The following is a 23,971-nucleotide window of genomic DNA, read 5'->3' on the forward strand; positions in this document are numbered from 1 at the left end:
TCGGTTATTGTGCTGTGTCATAACGGCCGAACCACCCGCAAGGGGGGGGGGTGGCCGGGCAACCCCCAACGGAACTGATTGGAGCAGCTCCCTGCGGGGTTTGGGTGAGCGGCCCCTAGTGGCACCCAGTGGACCTGTCTGTAGAGCGGTTCCATCTGCCCCGAGCGGGGGGCGGGTCAGGGGACAGTTGCTATTAGCAAAGCACACAATGGGAGTGGCCCATCGGCCCGGCCTTGGTGGAGGTCCGGTGCCGCCGCTCGTGCCAGGCCGTTAGGCCCAACAGCTCCCAAACTGGCCGGGCACGCGCACGCTCCCGCCCCTCGAGCTGGGTCAGGGTCAGGGTCACGCTCCCCCTCCCCGCGGCAGCGCAGGGCCTGGCTCGCACCAGGGGGGCCCTGCGGCTCCCGCCTCCATCGTGCAGATTAAATGGGGGAGGGGCCTCAATCCCGCAGAATTAGTAGGGGGGAGGGGCCTCAATCCCGCAGATTAAACATTTACATGGGAGCCGTTGCCGCTAATGTTTTGCCCATATTCTATAAAGGGTCAAGGGGACTGAGCGCCTGCGTAGTGAGCGCCCTGCTCAGCCAGCAGATCCCTTCCCGGGGCGAACATCACCCAAAGGCTGCTCCAGGACACGCGCTAGAGGAGAGGAGCAGAGTCTGCCTGGTGGTAGTGACAATAGGTCTGGTCAACCTTGATGTTTGTCAGTCAGAGGGTGCGCCCCTGCTTCGTAAAGGCAATTGGGATTTAGCGATTGATTGAGTGCTGCATGACCTTTTGATTAAAAGTTAGGGGGGGAGGGGAATCAATGTAGCACATTTTAAGTGGATTTGAAAACTATCTGATTGACCTCAAAAAGTAATTGTAAACGGGCCTGTCTTCATCAGGCGAGGGAGGCCGGGGTTTCCAGTGGACTGGTGCTGTGAGCTGTTCTTGACTCAGCTGGAGAGAGAGAGAGCTACCATTCCTCCTATCAAATAATCCACCTAACTTCAGTTGAGAGCTCAGTGAACAATACACCAAGGCGCACACAGCTCTGTGAAATGTCTAGGTGATACAAACAATAACTGTAATCAAGAGAAGAAAGGAGACCTTAAAGATGATGCCATTGGAAACTCTTCCAGGGAGACAGTACAGTTTCTTGCCCAGACACGCACTCTGCTATCAGTATTTAGGCTAAAACAGATCCTCCTGCCAGCATGCAACAAAACTATAGAGGGAAATAAGCAATTTACTAGGCAATAATTCTTGGGACAGTGCTGCACTGCAAGCCAATTGCTTGCACTAAATCAAGATTTTTTGCTGACAGAAAAACATTTCAGACTCTTAAAAAAAAATATTTAATACCAAACATGGCATGTCTTCTTCAAAATGACCTTTATTCAGATTTACAGTTTAACATTTATCTCCACAAATCTGTACAGACTTCTCTGAAAAGCTAAATATGATTGTTATAGATGGCTATTGACAGTTATTAAATATTATAAAAATAAATCCATTTAACTAAAGCATTTTTATAATTTGATATTTTCATGCAACATGGATAAGGCAAACACAGTGTGTAAATAATCAACAGGAATACAGCAACTGAGTAGGACAAAAGAAAAGCAGCTTCATAAAAGTATAATTAGAGTGGACTGGAATCCTGGGTATAAACATGTTTTAATTTTTTTTTTCATGCTACAAAAACATACCAAAATCAATTTTCTATGTTAGAACCATTAGATTTACATACATTTAAATATTGCTTTATCATCAAATTAACCCAAACCACAGGTGTGTTTTCAGAGAGGTGAAATTACAGAATATTATCAAATTATGTAGTGTTTAGTCCACATACTAAACAAACATGTTTATTTGTAACATTAAGATACACTGAGTACAGTGAACATGAGAGATAAGGACTCCATTTATGAGGAAATACATCAGGCATATGTACTATGCAGATGGTTACAAATACAAACCATTTTATCACAGACTATCAGTATGTTAAAATTGGTGATCTGAAGTCTTGTAACCATTCTAGATTTAGGAAAAATCCTTGAAAAATAAAACAAAACCACCTTCATCTCCCCAGATTTTAAAATGTTGAGGCAGAAGAAAATATACCTCACAGTCTTCACCTCTTAATTTATTGAGAATTTAATTTTAAACTGTTTAAATTGGACAACACTGCTAATCATTTCTGTGGGTTTTCTATTTAATTTGGAATGCAATTCCCCTCCGTATATATTCTGAGCACCAGGAATTACAAGTGTCCAATATCCCAAACAGTTGTCACAAATCTACATTATGATGTATCCTCAAAATGATCAAGCTAGATGCTATACAATGGCTATAAACTTAGATTTTCACTTCTGTTGAAAATGAAATTTTACCAAAAAGGTTAATTTACCTTTTACTGAGAGTTCCATACTTTCCCTTCCCCTAACTATTTGGGTTTTTAAAAATATGTAATGGTGGGACTTCCATTGTGAGGAATACGTATCTGAAAGACCCACATCCTCTTTTGGGAGTCAGGGGGTCCTGTTTGAGTTTCAAAAATGTGTTTAAATAACTAATTTGTTCTTTTCCAGATCATTTCTTCCTACTGTAGCTTTCAATATATTTGTGATTATAATGTCAAAAATAAAGGTATTTTTATAGCAACAGGCTGATATTAAAGAATTGAGTCCACTGCATGCTCAAGTGGAAGAAAAAGCTGTGTTTGTAGGGATGAAAGTTCTAATTCAAATCGTACGTCTTCAATAAGTATCACAGTAAATACAAAGAAAAAAAATGACCAGCCAAGATAATGTGTAACTTTTCCTCCCCACAAAAATAATTGCTCTATTGTGAAAGTTACACTTTAAACATCTTTCACATCATGTATAGGCCTGAAGTATGTTTAGCATTTATTATGGTTTCTTTTTTAAAAAAAATTCTGTGTAGGTGTATTAATACATATCAACATACAGTTATTTTACATAGTCAGTGTTTAATCAAGTTATAAAAGTGACAATCTTTTAAAAAGGTGCAAAGTTTAGTTAATGTGTTTTAAAAAGTAAAACTACAGAGTGAGTTTTTCATTCAAAGAGTCATTAATGTTTTTCACTGAGACACAAATAATCAAAATGTAACATTAGGTATCAGATGGCTAGTGAAATGTATGCTAGCCATCCATATTAGGGAAGCATTCTGTAAAAACTTTGGAGATTGTGTCTCTTCTTTGTTTGGTTTATTAAGGCTAACATGGAATTCACTAGGGATTTTTAGGAAAATTATCATGCCGTAGGGGGGAAAAATAGACGTTGTTGGGCTTTGATTTAAAATTAGGAAAAATGCCAAAGTAACACGTGTATGCAGTGTAGGTAGAAGTAAGTAAAAGGTGACTTTTCTGGAGTTTTTTATTCCATAAAGATGGTTACAATGCAGTTTGGATTAAATGTGCCTCTATAGCCTTTTTTCAAATTAAAAAAACATTTTTGCATAATGAAAATATTTTTAGACCTACTGAATTTAGGCTGTGATTCAGAATGAAAGAGATTTCTCACCTATACATCTTATTTATAAATAGAATTTTTTAAAATATCATATAACACTTTTTCATTCTGGTGACTTTCTATGTATATGTATGTGTATTAAAGCAGCACTGGAACAATGGACAAACTTAAGTATTTAGCTTAAACGAGTTTTATTCATGAAACATTACAAAAGTGGCTTAAAACTTGAGTCCCTTCACTGTTTTCACAGTGATAGCTGTGTACAATGCTCTTTATGTTAACATCTACTTGTAAGAAACATGAAGGGGCTTAGAGTAGGTGAACTATTAATCTTTTAGGTTTAATTTTACAAAAAACTGACAGGAAGTAGTTTAAGTTGTCCATATGCGTTAGTTTGCCTTATAAAAAGCAGAAGTGCCAATGCACTTAAATCAGGAGCGAATATTTTTTTCTCTAGCACACCAATATAAACAATATAATCAAGACTAGCCAGGATGTACAAGAGACTTCAAGGTCAACAAAGTTGATTGCTGACAACAGGACATAGTGCCATGAATTTATTTCAGAGTTGTGTCTTTATTTCCTTGAACCTTCACATCTTATCTTCACTGGAAAAATGAACAAAATGTAACTTAACAGGTAACAAATATCAAATTTCTCCCATCACTGGGTGCATAATTTCACATAAAAGAAATGTGTGTCTCTTGGGTTTTGTTATTTTTTCATTTTTCTTTTAGCTGGTAGATGCACTTCAAAACCTAGTGTTCAGATGAAGGCACAAGTACAAATCCTCAAGTGCATTTGGAAATCAGACTGATTCTTTCATGAATATTCAAGAAAGGCTGGTGTTTAACATCAGCAATCTCTGAATTATTGTAAACTTATCAGCAACGTAGCCAGTTTCTATTGGTTACTAAATTGAGAGCTTTCATAAAAGAATGAGCAACTATTAAAACTGGTTTAATTTCTAAACCTAATTGTTTAAAACCCCTCCCCTCCCATTCTCAGAAATGTAGCACTTTGAAAATTAACTCCATATATTTATAGATAGTCAACTAATTTGCAGTTCAAATCATTGCAACATTATACGCTTTGACATTTCTTTGCCAACAAAAATAAATCCACTTTCTATGACTGCAAGTGGTTACTGAGATTATACCTATTACTAGTTTTAAAATAACTTTAGTTACACCACTTAGCTTTAAGCAGTGTTTTTTTCCCCACGACATACAACCAGATGTAATCAGTAATGCTTCACAATATGCACAACAAAACAAAACAAAAGCTAAAAACAAATAAGACCCTATGTGGATATATGTTGAGTGCTTCCAAAGAAAAGTCAATTTTGAAGCATAAATAGTGCCTAAGCTGCCCAAAGTAGTGCTGGAGACCTAAGCCTCCCAGTGGTAGCAAGCAATATCAGGTATCTTTACGCTGTTACCACAACTTCCATGTTTCTACAAATATCTCTGAAGCTTTCTGCATTTTAAGAGTAATGTTTTACTTCAGAAAAGCAGATGTTTGTTAATGCACCCTTCCCAGCCCCTCACATACAAAGTTTACGTAATTGTTATCATAGGTATATATAGTAAAATAACGCTCACAGTGCCCAAAGACAGACACACAATTCAGAATAGCAGTTTTTTCAAACTGCAGTAAGCCTAACATTCTGTGTTTTGTGTTTTTCAAGCCTTTGAATTACTGAACTGTATTGAGCTCCAATCTCTACAGCTGTGCTTACCATTTTAAACTTCACATACATCTCTGTTCACAGGGAACGCTGACTGTGCCAGATTTGATCATGTTTGTACAGTACTAATTTACCATTGTTCCAAGTTCTGGATACTTAGATTCTTTAATACTCTACTAAGTGAAGTAACAATATCACTGCTATTTTTTTCTCAGTTTTATAATTAAAAGGGTTCTGTAAACTCTTTTGTCTACAGCATACCTTTGACCAAAAAAAAAAAAAAAGAAAAAAAGAAAACCATGGGAAAAAACAACCAAGGTCCCTTTTAAAATTTAGTGAAAACACAATGATTTCAGGTGAAATCTTTATGGAAAGAATGTAACAGCATTTAAATATTTGGCAATCAAAATTAAATAAATTCTTGATTGGTGACTGATACAATTTTCATTAAAATTTACTTTAGAAAAGCTGTTTTTTTGCTATTAACAAACCAGAGTAACAGCACAGAATGAAATTTAACAACTAGATGTCCAGATGAGATGGAGTAATAGGTTCAGAGATTTCAGTATATATCTGGACAGTCTGAGAAATTTCTATCAAAGTATCCGCCTGAATATAACCAGTCTGAAGTCCCAGTGTATCGGTTATTGCCTTGATGAAACCATCTGTAAAAAGCAAATAGAGTGGTTAAAGGAACATATATTAAAGGGAAACCAGTTGTTTGCTTTTGTATAAACAAGTGTAAAAAAAGACACCTGATTTTCTCAGTCTAAGTATTCTTTTCTGTTAGGTATTCAGGGGGAAAAAGATCAGGTTCTTAAGTTATGTTTCTCAAAGATGTTACTCCGGCCTTGTTTACATACCCTTTTCTTCTTGATCTTACAATACTCGTTTTATCATTCCTGTCACAGTTCTTCAAAGGGAAAAACCTAAACATCAACATTCTTCGTATTTTAAATTGCCAAATCAGTTTTTGGAATAAAATGTTCTTCCTCTTTTAAGAATGTCCACACAAAGGAAAAACAGTTCTGTATAGCTGCATTTTTACAGCACATTAGTAGAAGCTCAAATTGAAGCTGTTCTGTGTATTAATTGGTAGCAATAGTTGAAATCAATTGTACGTTCTCAGTGGTTCCCAAACTGTGGTCCACAGTCTATATCTCAGATTTCCAAAGGGGTCCTCACCTTCACCTTTTTTAGGGGTCTGCAAATGAAAAAAGGTTGAGAACCACTATTCTAGAAGAGATTTTCAAAGGCATGAATGGAAATTTAGACACCCATTTCCCACTGACTTTCAATGGGAGTTGGGTGCTTAACTGTTCTTTGCCTTTGAGAATCTCCTCCTGTTGCTTCTGAATTTTTTAACTTTATCTGCTTACTACAAAAAAAATAATTATGTGCAAGAAAAGTCTGGTTTCTTTTTCTGATGTGCCTAAGGCAAGATTGTGAATCTGAGACCAATGAAATAACAGAAGCACTGAAAAGTATTTCAAGATGCTTCTATTTTTCGGCTGTAATTTTTTATAAGTGTTTTTTACTGAGCAAAAACAAGGTGGTGCTGCACTATCCACTAGTTTGGAAAATGATTTACCTATCTGAAAAGTAACACCTTTCCACAGACTTGATTGCTGGTTAACCATAGGAAAAGTAAATACCACCCAAAGCTTATGTCTCTGCCTGTTACTACACTGATACATGCCTAAATAGTAAATATCATAATCCAAATGTTCCTTTTCTTCCTAGCACAGATGTATTCTTAACCTTCGTTATCAGCTTCTTCTCTATGACCATATACAAATCTTGGTTCTTTTTCAATTAGATATTTTCTGTCATTTTTGTTTAATATTTAAAGTTAACTGAAGTGTTTATGCATTACAAGGACATTAATGGAGTGAATTCATGGCTAGGAGCCAGGAGACCTCCATTCTGTTCCCAAGAACGCCACAGACTCACTGTGTGACCTTCAGCAAGTTACTTCACCTCTCTGAGCCCTAGTTATCCCACCTTTGTAAAGCACTTTAAGAACATGCAGTAACTTACCTATGGATGAAAAGTGATTTAGAATACCAAAGTATTGTATTAGTATTTCTTGGGGTTTGGTTGCTTTATGAGATAACCATTTGGGTTGCATGTTCTTTACAGCAATTTTGCCAGTAACAGTCTCCACCATTGGGTAATATGTGTTGGACACCACTTAGTTGGCCCCTTCTATCCTTGAGATGGCTGCATTTTATTGCTGCTGTACGTACTACACAGTGAAATATCCACTGAAGGCCACCTTCCCCAAGAATCTCCTTCTCTTATAACAGCCACTTTGGGATACTCTCAAGGTTTTATTCAGCCTGTAGTAAAAAGGTCAACTCCAGTAGGCAAAAGACTTGGACACTCCCTTGGTGGTCTTATGACAAGTTTCAGCCTCAATTTATTTACAGCAGTATGAGTCCTTTGGGATGAAATAATGTACAATTTTGGCTTTGTTGCATTTTTCAAATGTTCTTTCCCCACAAGGGCCTTAAGTGACACTATAAATTGTTCTGTGGTGTAAAGAGGAATCAAACATCAGTAAAACTAAACCTTCCCCTAAGCTTAACTACATGCCCAAACTTTCTTCCCCTCCTCTGAAAGTTACCTTGTCCTCCATTCCACTTCATCTTTTGCCCGTTCTTTACGACTGGCTCTTTGTTTCTCTTCTAGTCTCTCTTTTTCTTTGCTAGCCAGATCTAACAAACATTTAAATAGGAATTGGTTACTTTGCAAAATAAAGACAAAAAGAACATAGAAACAGCTGGAAAGAAAAAAAATGTACTTCACTTTAAGCACAGGAAAGCATCTGTTGTACACATTTCTCTTTAAAGCCAAGAAAACCAAAACAGCCACCTCTGATCCCTTCACAGCAACACACCAGAGGGTGGATGATACAAACACACATACTGGGAATCCTTAAGATTGGTATTTTGCTTATCAGAAATACTGTACAAAGAAACTGTACTGGATCGAGTAAGGACTCAAACTGGATACAGTCAGAAGCAGTACAGGGTGCTTTCATATTATTCCATCCTACATATTTTTCCAAGCAAACTCCAGAGCAACAGAGAGTCTTTCTGACCAGTTTCCCAGTATGTGCTTCCGAATGTGCTGTAACACAGGATATCTTGGACTCTTACTCTCCAGACTCTGCTGACTAGAACAATCACATGCACTGTTCTGGAGGGAGTAACATTCATGATCACACGGTGGTGATAAAGGCAAAGTTACCCTGGAAATACAGATATCGCCCAGAATAAAGAGGTAGGTAAAAACCTAAGGGCAGCCACCTCACTCCAAACCAGTTCCCTTCCATCTTCCCTATGGTCAGGGGAGAAAAGCAGTATAAAGAGACAGAATTAACAAATACCAAATCTCTAGCAAATACACATACCCAGCTCTCCATTTTCCATGTTTCTGATATCTGGACGTAGTCGACAGTCAGTGGGAGCTAAAACGGCTTCCATGCCCTCTTCCAGCTCATTGAGACTCACAGCAAAACTGGTGAAATTGTACATCTTAAGGCAGAATAAAGATAATACATATATAATAAAGTTTTGTTGGTTTTTTTTTTTTTTTTAATCAGAGTGACATTTGGTTCCCTTCCTTAGGATTTTCAAAAGCATTTTTTGTTGAACCAGCTCTGCTCTCTCTGACTGCAGTAAGAGCAGAGTTAGGCTAATGCTGAGCACTTTTGAAGATACCACCTTTATTTATGCTGTGGACTCAGGCAAATAAAAACATGTTACTACAGTGATTGAAGAGTCCTTGCTACAGATGATCAAGAAAGCTTGTTGTTCATAGGTTCTCTGATTCTGAGTTGTCTCAAAGTTAGTGTTTTTATAATTTATTGAAAGGGACACACAAAACAGACATACACACTCTAAAAGAAACTTGCCTATGTTTCCCTGATTTCAAAGGATGACATTCTGGGCGTTTTTCAAATCTACCTATAAGAAGACAATGTTCCTAAGATGAGTGCCTTCCATGTAGAAGAGTTTCCCTTGAACATTATCATAATGTTCTTGGACAAGCCACCATGACCACAGAATTCTAATTTATTGAACTAGTCACCTGTGATGAGTTTGGTGGTCTAGAATTTATTCTCCAAAGCAGCTTACTGCCTGGTAAGACTTGCACCGTCTCTTGGATCTCTGGCATATCATCAGCCTCATCATTCTCAGGTTTCTCAACCTCTTCACTCTGAAATTAAAACATAATACTTGATACTGGAATAAAGAGAAATTACACACAGCTCTTCTGCCTAGAGTTCTCTGGAGACGGCATTAAAAATCCTGTCAAATTCAAGACCTTCCATTATCTCATCCCACATACATCTCTGCTTTCCTTTCTTCCTCCTCATTTATGCTCCTCTTCATTCTCCACACTGACCTTTCATCTCCTCCTAGTCTCATCTTCATGCCTTCTTCCAAGCTACCCACTATGCTTGGAACATCTCCCATTTTCTATCTGGCAAAAGCATCTTCTATCATCAACATCCATGTCTTCCAGAAACCCTTTCTTGTTTACTTCACCCTCCCTTCTCTGGACTCATATCCTATTTTTCCTGTCTTCAATTATTAGCTCTTTAGCTGGGGTAATGTGTGTCCATACCTATGGCCGCGCTACACACCTCTTTCAGCAGTGTGTAGGGTACATGTAGCTACAGGCCACAGTGAAAAGCAAGCGGTCTTCACACCACGGTCTGTAGCTACACCTCAGTGAAAGACTCTAGCAGGGAAGAGCCACAGGGAAAGGCTTCAGCAACTACGCATTGCCAGAGTCTTTCACTGTGGTAAGGAAAAGCTCTGGCACCAGGAAGCAGCAGCTGCCAGAATTCTTCCCTGCACTGGGAAAAGGATCCAGCAGTAAGGAGGTGGCAGAGGCCTTCCTCACTGCAAGAACTTTTCCCCACTGCCATAGCCTTTTTCTGCAGCAGGGAAAGGCTTCAGCAGATGGGAGGCAGCAGGGCACTATGTGGCTAAAAACACAGTGTAGACAGGAAAGCAGGGCTTGGGTGAATAGAGAGCCATGTACTCAGGAGAGCCATGTACTCGGGTACATACCCACACCCTTCAGGCACGTTTGTATTCTATTCGCCTAAGCTGTGCCTCACCATCTACACTTAAACCTATGCGAGGGGCTACTTGAGTCCATACTCTACATGCTACCAAAAGAAGCACGCAGTGTAGACATAGCCTTATACTGTCATGTAAAGTGCTGCATACATTGACAACACTAGAGAAGCATTAAATTATAAAACATCTGTACTCCTGAGTCTTGTGTAGTCACATACCAGGTTTTGTGGGTTCATGAGCAAGCTGATATGCTAATGTTCCTTATGCCTCAGTGTAGCACACCAAGCACATAGTTTCTTTCAAGAGTCTAACATTTTAGATCCTCTGACTGCTTCATTTACCTAAATCAAGCTATCATGTCACACCAGAAGTCATGACCAATACAGTGCAATACTGGTCCTCCTGCCATCTTTGCTGGCTGCCAAGAGGGCATTAAATATTTCATAATGCTTTTAAAAAAAAGATGGAGAACTTTTCCAGGATTCTTATCAACATTCCCACTCTCCATACAAGAAAGAAAGGTACTGTTGAGGTGCATATATAACTGTCACATTTGCCTACCCAGCCACTGCACTACCAGTATAAAACTGATTCAGGGGGTCCCATCATCCTTTACAATCCAAAGAAGTGATAAAAAGAAATTCACACCTTTATTCCAACAGAGTTACTTTCAGATATTTTAGGAACAAAATAGAACAGTTCCTTTCAGGACAAGGTTAGAAAGATTGAAAAAAGAACCAGGCTTCACAAAGAATAAAATGCATCAGAAAATAATTTTTTCTTAGTCTAAAGTGAAGTCGGGCCATCAGTTTTGCAATCATTAAAAAATAGGGAGTACAGTATGTGCTGCTTGTGCATGAGCCTACCCTACCATATCAGGTAGCTTGATGGCTCCCTAAACAGAAGGCATGAAACCCAATAGTGGCAATCCTTAAAGGATTCTTACCTTTAGAGAAGACTGACACTGCAGGGGATTTTGTTTCATTACTATAAACAATATATACTTTCTTTTAAAGCAAGATTAAAATACAGAAAGACTGGGTGTTTCATCTTTTCTTTGTCCAAGTATTTTATATTTTTCCATTTAGAATTGAAAATGGTATGATTGCAAGTACCTAGAAATCAGACAGACCTCATCTGCTGGCCAAATTGGAATTAAAATACTCTACTGCCTTATAACATGAGGGGGGGGGGGGTTAATTTGTGCTCTCAGAGGTAGTGCCATTATTTCAGTGTCAAATACTGGGAAATTGTAAACAGCGGAAATGAAAGAGGTATTTTAAATTCATTACAGTTAGCTTTGGCAGTATTACTTAATGGTTTACTCTCAAGACATGGGGGGGGAAGACATTCAGGAATGCTATCATAAATTTTCACCCATTTTAAAAACCGTATTTGTAAGCTTCACAAGCCACCAACAAAAATCAACCAAAAATTTACAGCCAAGAGGAATCTGGTTACAAAAATGTAATATTGCAGCACTGCATCTTTCACACAATGCAAGCGAAATTCACACCCTCAGTGTGAAGTCTGAATAAATGGGCTTTGCAATTTGAGGAAAGGAAATATTCTTCCTCCCAACCTCAAAGCAGGTTCCATGCAACTTAGCCACAGTCTCCGCCACCACCATCTTTCAGCTATAGATATAGCTATAGATTTCAGCTATAGATATAGCCCACCCAGTATGACCCTCGCCCCAAATACCATCTGTAGGCAGTAGATTTGCACAAGTCATGGATCATTTGGTCACTCCCCTGCCATTCCTCCCCTTTGCCCATCTTCAATTCTGCAAACGAACTCTCGTTTCTTGCCCCCAGACCCTTCTATAGTGGAAACACTGTACTGGGCCTCCACAGCTAAATTGCAGAGAGGTGAAAAGGATTTCACCACTGAAAGACTACCTGAAAAATGAATAATGGCCATCAATAGGGAAGTCCAATACATTGACAACCTAGCTAAAAATGTCTCTCAATTAAAAAAACAAACAAGAAATTGCATCCATCTAGATCAGGGGTGGGGAACCTTTTTGCTGTCAAGGGCCAGATAATGGCCGTGGCGGCAGGGGGAGATTCGGCGGCGGGGGGAGAATTCGGCAGCGGCGCGGTTCCGTGGGGGGCAGTGTCCGCCGCCGAAACCCTGCCGCCTTTTCCACCTTTTCGGCGGCGCGGTTTCACAGCGGTGGCGGGGTTCCGTGGGGCAGTAACCGCCTCCGAAGTCCTTAAAAAGCCCGACGCGGGCCGGATCAAATTATTTCCCCACCCCTGATCTAGATGATATACATATATTTAATCCAATAATGCCCCATTTGGTTTGATATGCTTCAGTTTATGTAATAGATGGTTAATATTCTGAATTCAAATCAAGTTCAAGGTTACTTATCTAAAATACTCACTAAAGAAACCCTTGTGAATGCTTTCAATATCAACATCTGGCCTCCAGTTGGGCAACTCCCCTTCTAAATGTAAGTTCATCAGAAAGGGAAGATGAATTTGATTTTTATATGCTAAATAGAATCTCAGTGTTCAGAAAAGCAAAACAAAAACATTCTCCACTGAGATCTGCAGCATGATAAAATTCAGGGAATACAAAGGTTTGTCATCTCCAGATTCTTTGCAAGGGGAATGAGTTTAAAATTCTATAAAAGATTTATACAGGAAGACCATGAAGTTATCAAGTCTTAATTTTAACTGCTTTAGTATTCAGTGAACAGCCAGGGTTTGGATGATTTCCCTCAATGGCAAGAATGAAACAGAATGGAATAGACAACTCCCATACCTGTTTTGTGATATTTGGCATTTTTCATAAAGTCTCAAGCTTCTGGAGTTATATAATTATACAAGAATCTCTACTTCATTAAAATTAGTTTATAGCCCTCCTTGTTTTTAAGCTTTTCGCTGCAACATGAATGCTAAAGGGTCAAAAAACTGAAGGCAAATAAAAAGCCAAACTTTATTACTTTTAAAATCTCTTATTTTTAAGATAATCGCGTGATTTTTCGTGCAGATTTTTGAATGCTTGAGGTTGGCAATACTGCCATTTTCCTTACTAACAGACAGAAAAATGCAACTTATTCCCTGTAACAGAAGTCCAAATATCAACCCTAATCTCCATGATCCATCCCTGTGAGATATTGAACGCCCTCAACTCACACTGAAGCCAATGGGAGTTCAGAGCACTCATCATTTCATGGCATTAGGGCCCTAGTCATGAAAAGTATCCACATTATAGCTATCAGTTCACCACAACCACATCAATGGATGTTCTTCTAACAAAAAATTTGTCCTTTTCCAAAGATAATATCTTCAAACGGGAGAGACACAGCAACACCAGCTCTCTTCTGAACAATTATATTAAAACCTTACTGGCTTCATTTTCTTCTGGTCACCACCTCTCTTTTCATTTTTTTTGGAGGAATCATATGTGGCAGGATCGATACACCATAAACATTCTGTCCATTTGCCATAGATCACAGAGAGCTTCTTCTTGCTGTTTACAGAGGAAAGGAGACTTATTTTTGCTGCCCAATTTCTATAACTTCATAAACTCAATTAAAATCAGCATGACTTAACCCAAATTATATTCAGGTTTTCCCATTTCATCTTTTTTTTTTTCTTTTCTGGTTATTGCAAATTTCTGGGAAGCCATTTATGAGAACATAAATGCAAAAATTAGCATTTCAAATTATCCCGACATTTATGGTATTCAGTCCTGCAGCTTTGAATGCTCACTCACTACTTAGCCATCAGTCTCATGCTATTTTCCACTGTTAAACTGATTATAGAAGCAATGACGCTGATACTGTAGTGTATAAAGACCAAGAGCTATGTAATAGATTGCATTTGGGGAATACAGCTGTTAGCATTTTTTGGTAAATATTTTAAAATGAAGCCTGGAAGTCCTAATACATTACTAAGGAAGGGACACAGTCAACATTTATTCTCTCTGGATATCTTTCCTTTAAATCCAGATTGCTGCACTCAAGTCCCAGGTGCAAAGAGCTTTGAAGCTTTGCTAATAGTGACTGAAATGCTCACTCTAAAACCAATAAGTGTAATACTTACCCAGAAAATAAAAATGAGTGAGAATGGGAGGAGTCTGTACTAATGTAAAAATTTAGCAGTCATGTTAAACTTGTGTCAGTCCAACAAGCTAGTGCTATAAAGAAAGTACTAGGAGCTCATATAGTATAGCAAGACAGACAGACAGACAGACAGACAGACTTTCCACTTACTTTTTGTCTTGAATGTAACCCTCTACTCTGTGAAGCTCTTTCCCAAACAGTCCACATGGTTTAAAATGAAGGACACATTTATCTCCAGTACTGTACAGGAAACAAAGTGTACCCTTTAGAAAGCCAGCACCTAAATGTCTCAAGTGTAGTGTTCACTAATGTATTTACTTTGATAAAATGAAACCAGCAGTATTTAATGAAAGCACGTAGATCTCTGTTTAATATTAGAAATCAGGTAATAAAACCCACTGGATTATTGGAAGTCCTTGTTGCTCTTTTTTATTCTAAGGCAGGCATAAAAAGGTAACACTGAGAGCTTGTTAAAGCCAAATGAAGACTTTAATGGATGATTTCTGTATAATGTGTGCATATAAAACTCAACGGAGTCATTGGGAATTAAATGGAAAAGGAATACAGGATTGTCCCCTACCCAGGATATTTCTTATTAGATCACTATCAATACCTTTATGGTGAGCTAATCACATGAAGGTTAACAAAGCTACTAAAGGTGACCCATACTGTAAATGTGCACTCAAATGCAACTGCCAAACTATGTTACAGCCAGATGCCAAGCCAGGATTCCTCGACTAAATTCAGGAAACTGAATAAAAGTGCTCAATATGGACTAGCATGATGGTGATTTATGATGTGCTGCACGTTACACATAATTCACTGCAGAGCCATTAAATGGCAATTGACTATCAACTGGACTGGATTTGAATAGATGACCTAGAGTTGAAAGATTCTATAACCCACCCAATTCTCTGCATCATCGTGTGTACCACTAGCACTATTTTGATATTTGTTTGTTTCAAACAAGAAAAACTATTTAATCAGTTCAGAAGAATAAATAATTTAGACAGCGTTTTCAAAAGATCAACAGGAGATAACGTTTTGGATCTGCAAGATCATTACAAAGGGGAGGGCTTTTGGATGTGTGATTACCACTTATCAGACTCTATATTGCCAATGCTCGTAGCTCCATAATTAGCAACATTACCTGTGATTTACAATTTCTACTGTTCCATACTGTTCTATCCACAGTTTACCTATAATTATGTTATGTACACAACAGGTTGGGTTTGTCCACGTGTAAGCTTCATTATGTCTGTGAAAGAAGCCAAAAAAGCGAAGTCAGATGCCAGGAAAGTAAATCCACTTCTTGAACTAAAGATAGAAAGTGAAACAGCATTAAACTCTAATTGCCCTGAATTTTATAGTGGGGTGGAACAATTAGTACTCCACTGAACAGTATCTATTTAACTTTTTTTAAAAAAACGAACACACACACACACACAAAGTATACAGACTTTCTTTATAACGAAGGCAGTGTGTTCTATTTGAATCTCACTATACATTAATAAGTGATAAAGAATGAGGAAAAAGAGGAAATTACTTCCCTATAGAATCATCTACAAATGTCTGCCCTTTGAAAACATAAGCTCTGGAGCATGGCATCAGTAGCAATCAAGGCATTTTTACTATTTTAATTTATACTTTCAAAGTTGTGAGAGAATCTGATGCTCACAAGAGGATTTTGACTGACAGCCCTAGAGACTGAAGTCTTCTATTCAACCACAGGAAGCTGCACTGTAACCTTCCCCAAGCAGCCCCCCCAGGAGGCCTCAATTATGACCCAAAGAGACCATCTTGAAAGACAAGAAAGTAGTTTTCAAACAAGCATCAGATGGTAAAAACTTTTGGGTCTAGTTTCAGAGATGTAGATGTCAATGAGATCTGCAGGTGCACAGCAGCAGTGGAAAAAAATCAGGTCCTTAGTCTTAAGTGAGTTCCGGGGGAATGAATTGGAAAAAAACAAATGTCTTCTCCTTCAAAAAAACAAACAAACAAAAAACCTTCACAACATGCAGGGAGTCTTGGGGCCTGCACCTGCTTTCACGGAAGTTAGTAGGAGTTTTGTCATTAGTCACTAGAGCTTGCACCTCCCTGATTCTACAAGCTATGCAGTTACTGACACCAGAAAAACAGCCTTCTTGTGTAGGGCGTATACTTTAATAGAATGCCAGCTCATTATCTAAAAAAAGATTTTTGTCACTTAGTCCATGACACTATTTTCAAGCTTTTAAAAATATATTAACAAATCTAGTTTAATCCTTAATTCTATTTTTCCACTTCTTCCCATTTTTTAATTTTTTTTTTTTAACTATGAGTGACTCTGAAGAAAAAATCCTAGCACTGAAATCTCAGGTTAGTTTTGTATCAAATATGCTCTGTAGCACCAACTTTACAAAAATAGTGTTTGTTGACTTGAGTCCTGAAAAGAAATGTTTCCAAAAATGGTCAAACTGTTAATCTTTCAACAACTAGATTCCTATTTTCACTGTCTTGGCCAAGTTATATTTCTGCCATGAAGTCACCTTTTATCCCTCTTTCAGCACTGATGAAGCAAATACTGTCTGTGGAGTTAGCACTGTAAGCGATTAAGACATCTTAGTAATATTGTGAGTCAAACTTTTCTCTCTCATTATACAGAGAACACAAGAAATTTTTTTTGATATAATGGCAGCAAGCGCAAACAAATAAAGCACCCTCCACTTTCTAACTTTCACCTAATCAAGAAATGACTGAACACAATTTAATTTAATGTATCTGACTGGGCTGTCATTTTCCAATACTTGTATAGACACAGCCTTAAAGTTTGACTCCTTTAGTGACAAACTATTTCCCATTAATCTTTAAAATAAGAGTTGCATTTTCATATAGGCTCACGTGGCATAACAAATTAAATTTCTATTAATTTCTAATTAATATTTCTATTCATACTGCCATTTTTGGGATGACAACATTTGTATGGACTATAAATATAACAAGTTGAAGCAGCACTCACCTCTCCTAGTTTACCACTTGAAATGTAATTTCATATTTGGGTTGGTAAAAGGTGGCTGCTAATCAAAGTATGCATGTTTTGAAAGTGTAGTCAGGATTAACACAAAGCAGCATGTGTGTTTACTTACAGTCTATCTTATTAAACACATTTGTTTCTAATGAATTCTTGTCCAATACTGCTGGTATGCTTACAAGTCTAGTTAGATCAATAGAGAGCCTTGTGTGTTCATAGGGTGTGAGAAACACAGCACTGAACAGTTCAGAATTCTAACCTTTAAGTGAATAGCAAAAATGAACTAACTGGTTAAATCCTTTCACATAATCAGTTCAAAACCTCAGCTTGCTCTTCTGACTGATCAAACCACAAGAGATTAATGGAACACTTTTCTGAATAAAGGCAATCTTCCCATTACTAACTTTTATTTTAATTGAATGTTTGTAGTCTAAATTTAAAAATGTATTAAAATAATTTATCTACATACCAAGGAATTGGGGTATAGGGACAAGCTGCACAATTACTCTATTTTCATCACAACACAATTCAGATACCAAGCAGCTCGTGTTTTATATTCCCCAGAAAGATCAGATATTATATATATCAGAAATTCAATTAAGAGCATCAAGTTACACTTAGGCAAGAATCTCCAAAAGAAGTTAACTCTTTATAGCAAGTCACCTCCTTACTGAAACCAAACATCTATTTAAAGGTTTCACAAAAGCAGCAGATTTCAGAACCATGTCTGTAAATTTAGGTCTGTTTAAGAGCTCTTATGAAACTGCATCAAAGTGCTCAATTCCAGAAAGACTTTTCCTTCACTATCATCCAGAGTGCACTCATTAATTCCTACAGAAAAGGCTAGGGAGTCTTTTTAATTTTATTATAATTCAGCCATGCTACAAAACACCTTCTGAAATCCCTTCCTTCAGACAATAATGCTCTCAGTCATACACGAGCCTGGGAGTAACCTGGAAATAGAGATTTGGTTTCAATAAAGAGGACTTTAAATACAAGTAGGCGAGTCATGTCTAACTGTAGGTAGAAATGTAAGTGAATTCCTGGGGTTTACCATGGCATACAGTATCTGTTCTGGAAAAGTTATATATAATTTACACATATACACTGTTGATATTATCAAAACCACCTAAGGCATTTAGAGGCAAAATTCCCATGGAAATTAATGCAGCACCAATCATCTCAGTCATAGTATTTTTAGTTCTCTTTCTTAAGGCATCTAAGAAAATTTAAAGAACAAGTAATTTTAAATAGCATTTGGTTTCAAGAAATACCAATTGCCTTAGTAGTAAAATCAAGCCAAATTGTTACAGCTGCAGGACCATGGCATCCTTCCAACAAAACTTTTGAATTAACTGATGAGCAATATGCTTAAATCCCTCATATCTCCTCTTTCCACCCACTCCAGGAAATGTTTCATAATTAGCTGAATGCTTCTTCAAGGCAAGCATGGCCCAGATATATATTATGGTCCTTTAGAGCATTTACTATATTTTTATATAGTTACGGGATGTATGTCCAATATAGAAAAGAAGGTTTTTCATTATACTTACTTTAGAAGCTCCAAAGTAATTGTTCCCCGGGGCTCTGCTTCTACACTCTTCCCCCAGAACTTTAATTTGGGATAGATTGATCCATGAAAAACAAAGTCCTTATTGAAGGCTTCAGAATAAAATGCACTAACAGGGGGGTGGTGACTGACCTGTTCAGATATAAACCTAAAACCTAAATCCTCCCTAGACATAAAAAAAAAAAAAAAGTTAGGTGGTCAACATTTATCAAGAAGGGACTTTTATTAAAATTGCAATAAGAGTCAGATCATACATTTTTTACAGAATATCTGAGGATTTTTACACCAAACCTGAACTCTGGTCCCAGGGTCCCCATAGTTAATGTATGGCGATGAATCAAGTTTTACAGGCATGTCCACCACCAAAAAAGTTACATTACAAACTGAACACTACCAATCCAGGAATGCATATGAAGTAATTTCACATGGGCACAAAGCTTGCTGGGCAATAGTAGTCCACCTCTGGGAAACTGCGTTCAAATATGATTTACATGACAATTGATGTGTTGAAAGGGTCTCAGTTTACTCCCACACTGTCATCAAAAAGGCACTTTCTACAGTAATTAAGAGTGTCTGGTCAGGAGTGACTCTTGGGTAGAATATAATGCATACCACACTGCCCTTGCACAATTCAGAAAATATGGATCTACAGATAGAAATAAAGTTCTTATTCTAAAATCAGTGTCCTCTCAGATTTCTTATTGATCATTGGGGTTTTCAGCTAATTGTGGTAATGAGTTTAGATATATGACTGGTCAGAGTGAATTGATTTTATCTTAGTGATTAAACTGTTTTCTGATTTGCCATGAAATCAGTTTAGTTCACTGACCACCAACCTCCCCGCCCCTGCTCCAACATTTAAAAGAATTCAGTGTCACCTGATCAATTCATATGTTTCTCCTAGTAGAGGGTTAAATGGTTTGCCAGTTCTCTCCCACTGAGAAGCTACTGCAGAAACAGCAAAAGCAGCTACAGCCTGTAAACAAACACAGCAGGATGCACTCTTCAGAGAGAGCTACACTAAAACAGCAGTTTCTTACAATACATTTGTATGTGCTATAGCAATTTTAAAAAATCCCTCTATGTTCAGGGACTCTACCAACTTCTTCTTGTACCCCTTTCTCCACCTGCACACACCACCACTCTAGCTACAGATTGGACTCCTTTTAGAGAGAGTGTCATTCTTTAATCAGCCAGAGAAGTTGCTGTAGGCTTTTTTAAGATTAAACACATTCACAGGTCCTGCCAGACTCATACTAGATCTATGACAAGTAATGTGTGTGTGTGTGTGTGTGTGTTTGTGTGTGTGAGTGAGAGACAGAAACAGAGAGAGAGAGAGAGAGAGAGAGAGAGATGGGTATTTCACTTCCAAAAAACAATAATTTTCTCTGGCAAACTTTGACAGATTACACTGTCTACCCTCTGTTCCTTTAATAAACTTTAATAAAGACATGGCCTGTTCCTTTCTGTCCATCTACCTCTTCTTTTGCCCACTGACTGTGCAGTGGAATCTAGTTTAACCTAGCAGCAGTCAGGCATCACTTCCAATGTCACTAGGGAGAGGTCATTTGTACCAGCATCCTTTGCAAAGGAGCACAAAAGTTTTTATTTTGTTATATTTCATACATCCTGCTGCAAGTTACAAAGGACCACTGTAGAATCACAGATTGAACATACATTGTATGTATATATTATACAGTTTACCATATGCTTCTTGTTCTCTACAGTTCATTTAAGTAGAAACGAAGTTCCAGAATAGCACTTAATCCCTGATGTACACTAGTTAAGGCCCACCATCAACAAGTCTTTGAGCACGTGACTAGCCAGATATTTATTCTGTTCACCATCATGATATGCAGGGTTTGGGGTGGGAGGAAAGAATGGGAAATAAAATCTGGCTCTGCCACACCACTTTTTTAGACTCTCAAAATGCCAGTTAGCAAACGGATTAGTTTGAGGCAGTTCAAAGCAATAATCTGATCTTAAGTAAAAACAGTGGGGGTTTGTGTAATTTTAAGAACAGCGATTTTAAAAACTGATGAGACTGGGCATGTTCAGTTCCTAATTGTATTCTCCTGTTCTTCCTCCCACTCCAGTGACCACTCAACCATCTCCAGGTGATGTATCTACCCACTGTATGGGTGTTTTCATCATTCTCCATAGCATCTGGTACTGGCCACTGTCAGAGACAGGAGACGGGACGAGATGGACACCAAGTCTGATCCTGTATGGCAGTTCTTATGTTTCCTATGACCAGCTCCATAGAGTGCTATACCCATCCCTCCTCAGACGGGATGTCATCTTAAGAGATTTGAAGGGGACAGGAGGAATCTTTTCTGAAGCCAAAGAGCAGATGGAAGGTGTCACTTGCCTGCATTCTTGCCAAGGGGCTCGCATGACTGCTAGCTTTATTAATGAGGTACGTGTGTTCCATGTATTCTGTTATCCGCTGGAGAAAGCTCAGTGGCTCATTGAAGACAATAGGCATTGTAATTTTAGACAGCTCCTAAATGATAAAAGAAGAAGTCATTTCTTTTGATGCACTAAATCTAGGTTACCAATAAGCATGAACAAGTTTCCAAGATGACTTCTGGGGGTGATAGAGACCAGAACTAGGGGTGTGAGCTGGGCCTAACTACCATGGCTGGAAGGGATTAGAAGCACAGCAGAAGCCTAATAAGGAGTGTTGATAAAGGACTCCAAATGGAGTCTTATCTAGCATTGCCTAGCCAAGAAAAAATGGCACCTGCAACTCAGTGCCTTGTGATGATACAGAAGAGGTTAAACTTTCCTTCCAACAGATGATGCATTAGCCAGTTCATCACTGCATAATGAAGTAATACTGGATCCCTTCAAAATTTTTCACGGATTATCTAAATAGTATTATTGCTGTAACCAACACATTCTCTACTGCACTTTGAAACACCTTCAAGCTTGTAGAGGGAACAGGATTTAAGATGTTTTCATTAATTTGAAGTGACCCTATTTGTAACAGTGCCCTACAAACAAGGCTAAATAGTGTCTCTTATTCTACCTCTGGGTTAGAACTGAACCAATTGATTCTTTTCAAACCAAAACACTTCTCCCCACCTCAGTTTTTCTTCAGTGAAAAAGAAAATGAAAATAATTGTTTAGAAAATGTTGAATCAAAAAAATGTTAAAAACAAACTGTTCTGACTTTTTATATTTTTGTTTTCAGGGGTTTTTTGGCTGAAAATACCAAATTTGAGCCAAATTCGCAAAAAGTGTCAGTGCCCTGAAAAATGCATTTTTCAAATAATTTAGTATTTGCCAAAAAAATTTCACCCAGCTCTACCTGCTGGTACAAACAGAACCTGAGCTTCAAACAAATAGATGTATCAAGCCCCAAGCTCTTTTGGTATCCAAGGCCTCTTGCTATCCAAGCAAACAGGTCATTTTTTAAAAAGGTGCATTGATAAGTCAAGGATTTTCCCCATCCATTAAGACGGAGGCACTGCAATCAGTAACTGCAAATTTTTGAAAGGATTAAAGCAAATCACCAACATTTTGGAGGCCAACTGTCCTTTATATTGGCATCTACTGCTAATTAGAGTTCTTTAATTCTTGGTGTCAAGAACAATCAGGTAACCCAATGCAGATCATGCCCACTAGCCTGAGTTTACAACCTGAACTCTCTGAATAGAGCTACAGGGCAAAGAATAGATTCCAAATTCCCTTATTCCATCATTCTGTTGAAAGTAAAATTTCCTGGTATATCACATCCCTGTAAGGTTTAAGCTATGTGAAAGCCAAAATAAAGCCCTAAATTATTATATTTTGTCAGATATTGTAATGACAAGTAGGAACTACATGATTGTATATTCTTCAACCCATGTTTGAAGAACACAAATTGAAGTGTATAAGATGGAAGAAGTCTTTTAGGGCATTCATCTATTACTTATAAAATGGTAAGAAATTATCAGTTCGACATACGCAACCACTGGGTCAAATAAGGAAAATATTTCTTTAATGAATCTATTGAAGCCAACATGAACAGCTCGAACAAAATGTCAAATACTATATTATTCAGAAACAGTGTGTTTGTCAATCCTGAGTTTACTGAGGACACGAAGCTTAAGAGTCAGTGTTAAAAAGAGTTCTTACATAAGTTAACAACATCGTCTTACTTTACAGAGAACAGAGAACTGTCAAATTTGTTATTTATGCTGCTTACATTTGACATTTCTGAGCTTGAGCGATAAAACTAGTCAATTTCACTTCTGTATATCAACACTTTCGGGTTTTTCAGCACCAGCAAAACACTCCAATGTTTGGGTACCTTTGGTTTTCCCTTTTTGTACTTTGAAACAATCTTCCTCCCTTTAAGATAAAAATTTTGCTAAGAGTGCTAGGGAATCAGAGTTGGATCTCCTCTGACTACAGAGAATCACTTACCAGTCCAATGCATTTTTTTAATATGCTCCACACACTGAAATCACTTCTAGAAAACATTGGTGCAGGTAATGATGTTCTGGAGGGGGAAAAAGCCATAGGAATAATTAACAAAGCCCTTATACAGCAAATTTTTCATCTGTAGATCTCAAAGCACCTTACAAAGGATGGTCAGCATCATTTTGCAGCAAGTAAAGGAGGCAGGGAGGTGTAGTGACTTACCCAAGGTCACACAGTGACCAGTTTGGGAATAGAACTCAGATATTCTGCCTTGCAGCACATTGAGCTATTCGGTGGACTAAGTAGCCTCCTTAGCTAATATATAGAATTTACAGTGTGTACACACACGCAAATAGAATTCTCCTTTCAAACACACCAAAGGACAAACTGTATCCCCTTAGAGTTCCTCCCCTTAAATCAGGATGATCCAGGCAGGAGTGAAAGGGAAGGGATGGGACCCAATGAGGTGTTCAGTTACCAGAATAATGAACATGATACAAATACCAGGAGACTATACCCTAAGTAAGAGAATAAGTTGGATTCCACCATTCACTAGGCCAGGTCATTCCCAACCCCCTCCATGGAAAGACCTGCAGGAGATCTCAGAGGAAGTCTCTGTGAAG

The 23,971-nt window shown here is 38.0% G+C and overlaps 1 protein-coding gene and 1 long non-coding RNA gene across 3 annotated transcripts in view; one reads left to right on the forward strand and one right to left on the reverse strand.

Annotated features, from left to right (window-relative positions):
- The first annotated feature begins 47 nt into the window (after positions 1 to 47).
- LOC137157030 (uncharacterized) lies at positions 48 to 2,481 on the forward strand. The gene is made up of 2 exons (XR_010920975.1): positions 48 to 104; positions 888 to 2,481. It is a non-coding gene; the product is annotated as an uncharacterized lncRNA (long non-coding RNA).
- OSBPL2 (oxysterol binding protein like 2) overlaps positions 1,361 to 23,971 on the reverse strand; it is a 59,124-nt gene continuing 36,513 nt past the window's right edge. For both annotated transcript variants that reach the window (XM_067554118.1, XM_067554119.1), the window contains 11 exons: positions 23,352 to 23,427; positions 21,307 to 21,441; positions 19,814 to 19,911; positions 18,919 to 19,101; positions 15,506 to 15,613; positions 14,506 to 14,595; positions 13,637 to 13,760; positions 9,271 to 9,399; positions 8,591 to 8,714; positions 7,802 to 7,892; positions 1,361 to 5,837 (listed from right to left, as the gene is read on the reverse strand). In XM_067554118.1, the coding sequence (XP_067410219.1) occupies positions 5,735 to 5,837; positions 7,802 to 7,892; positions 8,591 to 8,714; positions 9,271 to 9,399; positions 13,637 to 13,760; positions 14,506 to 14,595; positions 15,506 to 15,613; positions 18,919 to 19,101; positions 19,814 to 19,911; positions 21,307 to 21,441; positions 23,352 to 23,427 (1,261 nt within the window). In that variant the 3' untranslated portion in view covers positions 1,361 to 5,734. The remainder of the gene's footprint in view (positions 5,838 to 7,801; positions 7,893 to 8,590; positions 8,715 to 9,270; positions 9,400 to 13,636; positions 13,761 to 14,505; positions 14,596 to 15,505; positions 15,614 to 18,918; positions 19,102 to 19,813; positions 19,912 to 21,306; positions 21,442 to 23,351; positions 23,428 to 23,971) is intronic.

The sequence above is a fragment of the Emydura macquarii genome, unplaced genomic scaffold (assembly GCF_026122565.2).
Source record: "Emydura macquarii macquarii isolate MOO-44397 ecotype Brisbane River unplaced genomic scaffold, CSIRO-AGI_Emac_v2 contig_1483, whole genome shotgun sequence".
Classification (NCBI taxonomy): domain Eukaryota; kingdom Metazoa; phylum Chordata; order Testudines; family Chelidae; genus Emydura; species Emydura macquarii.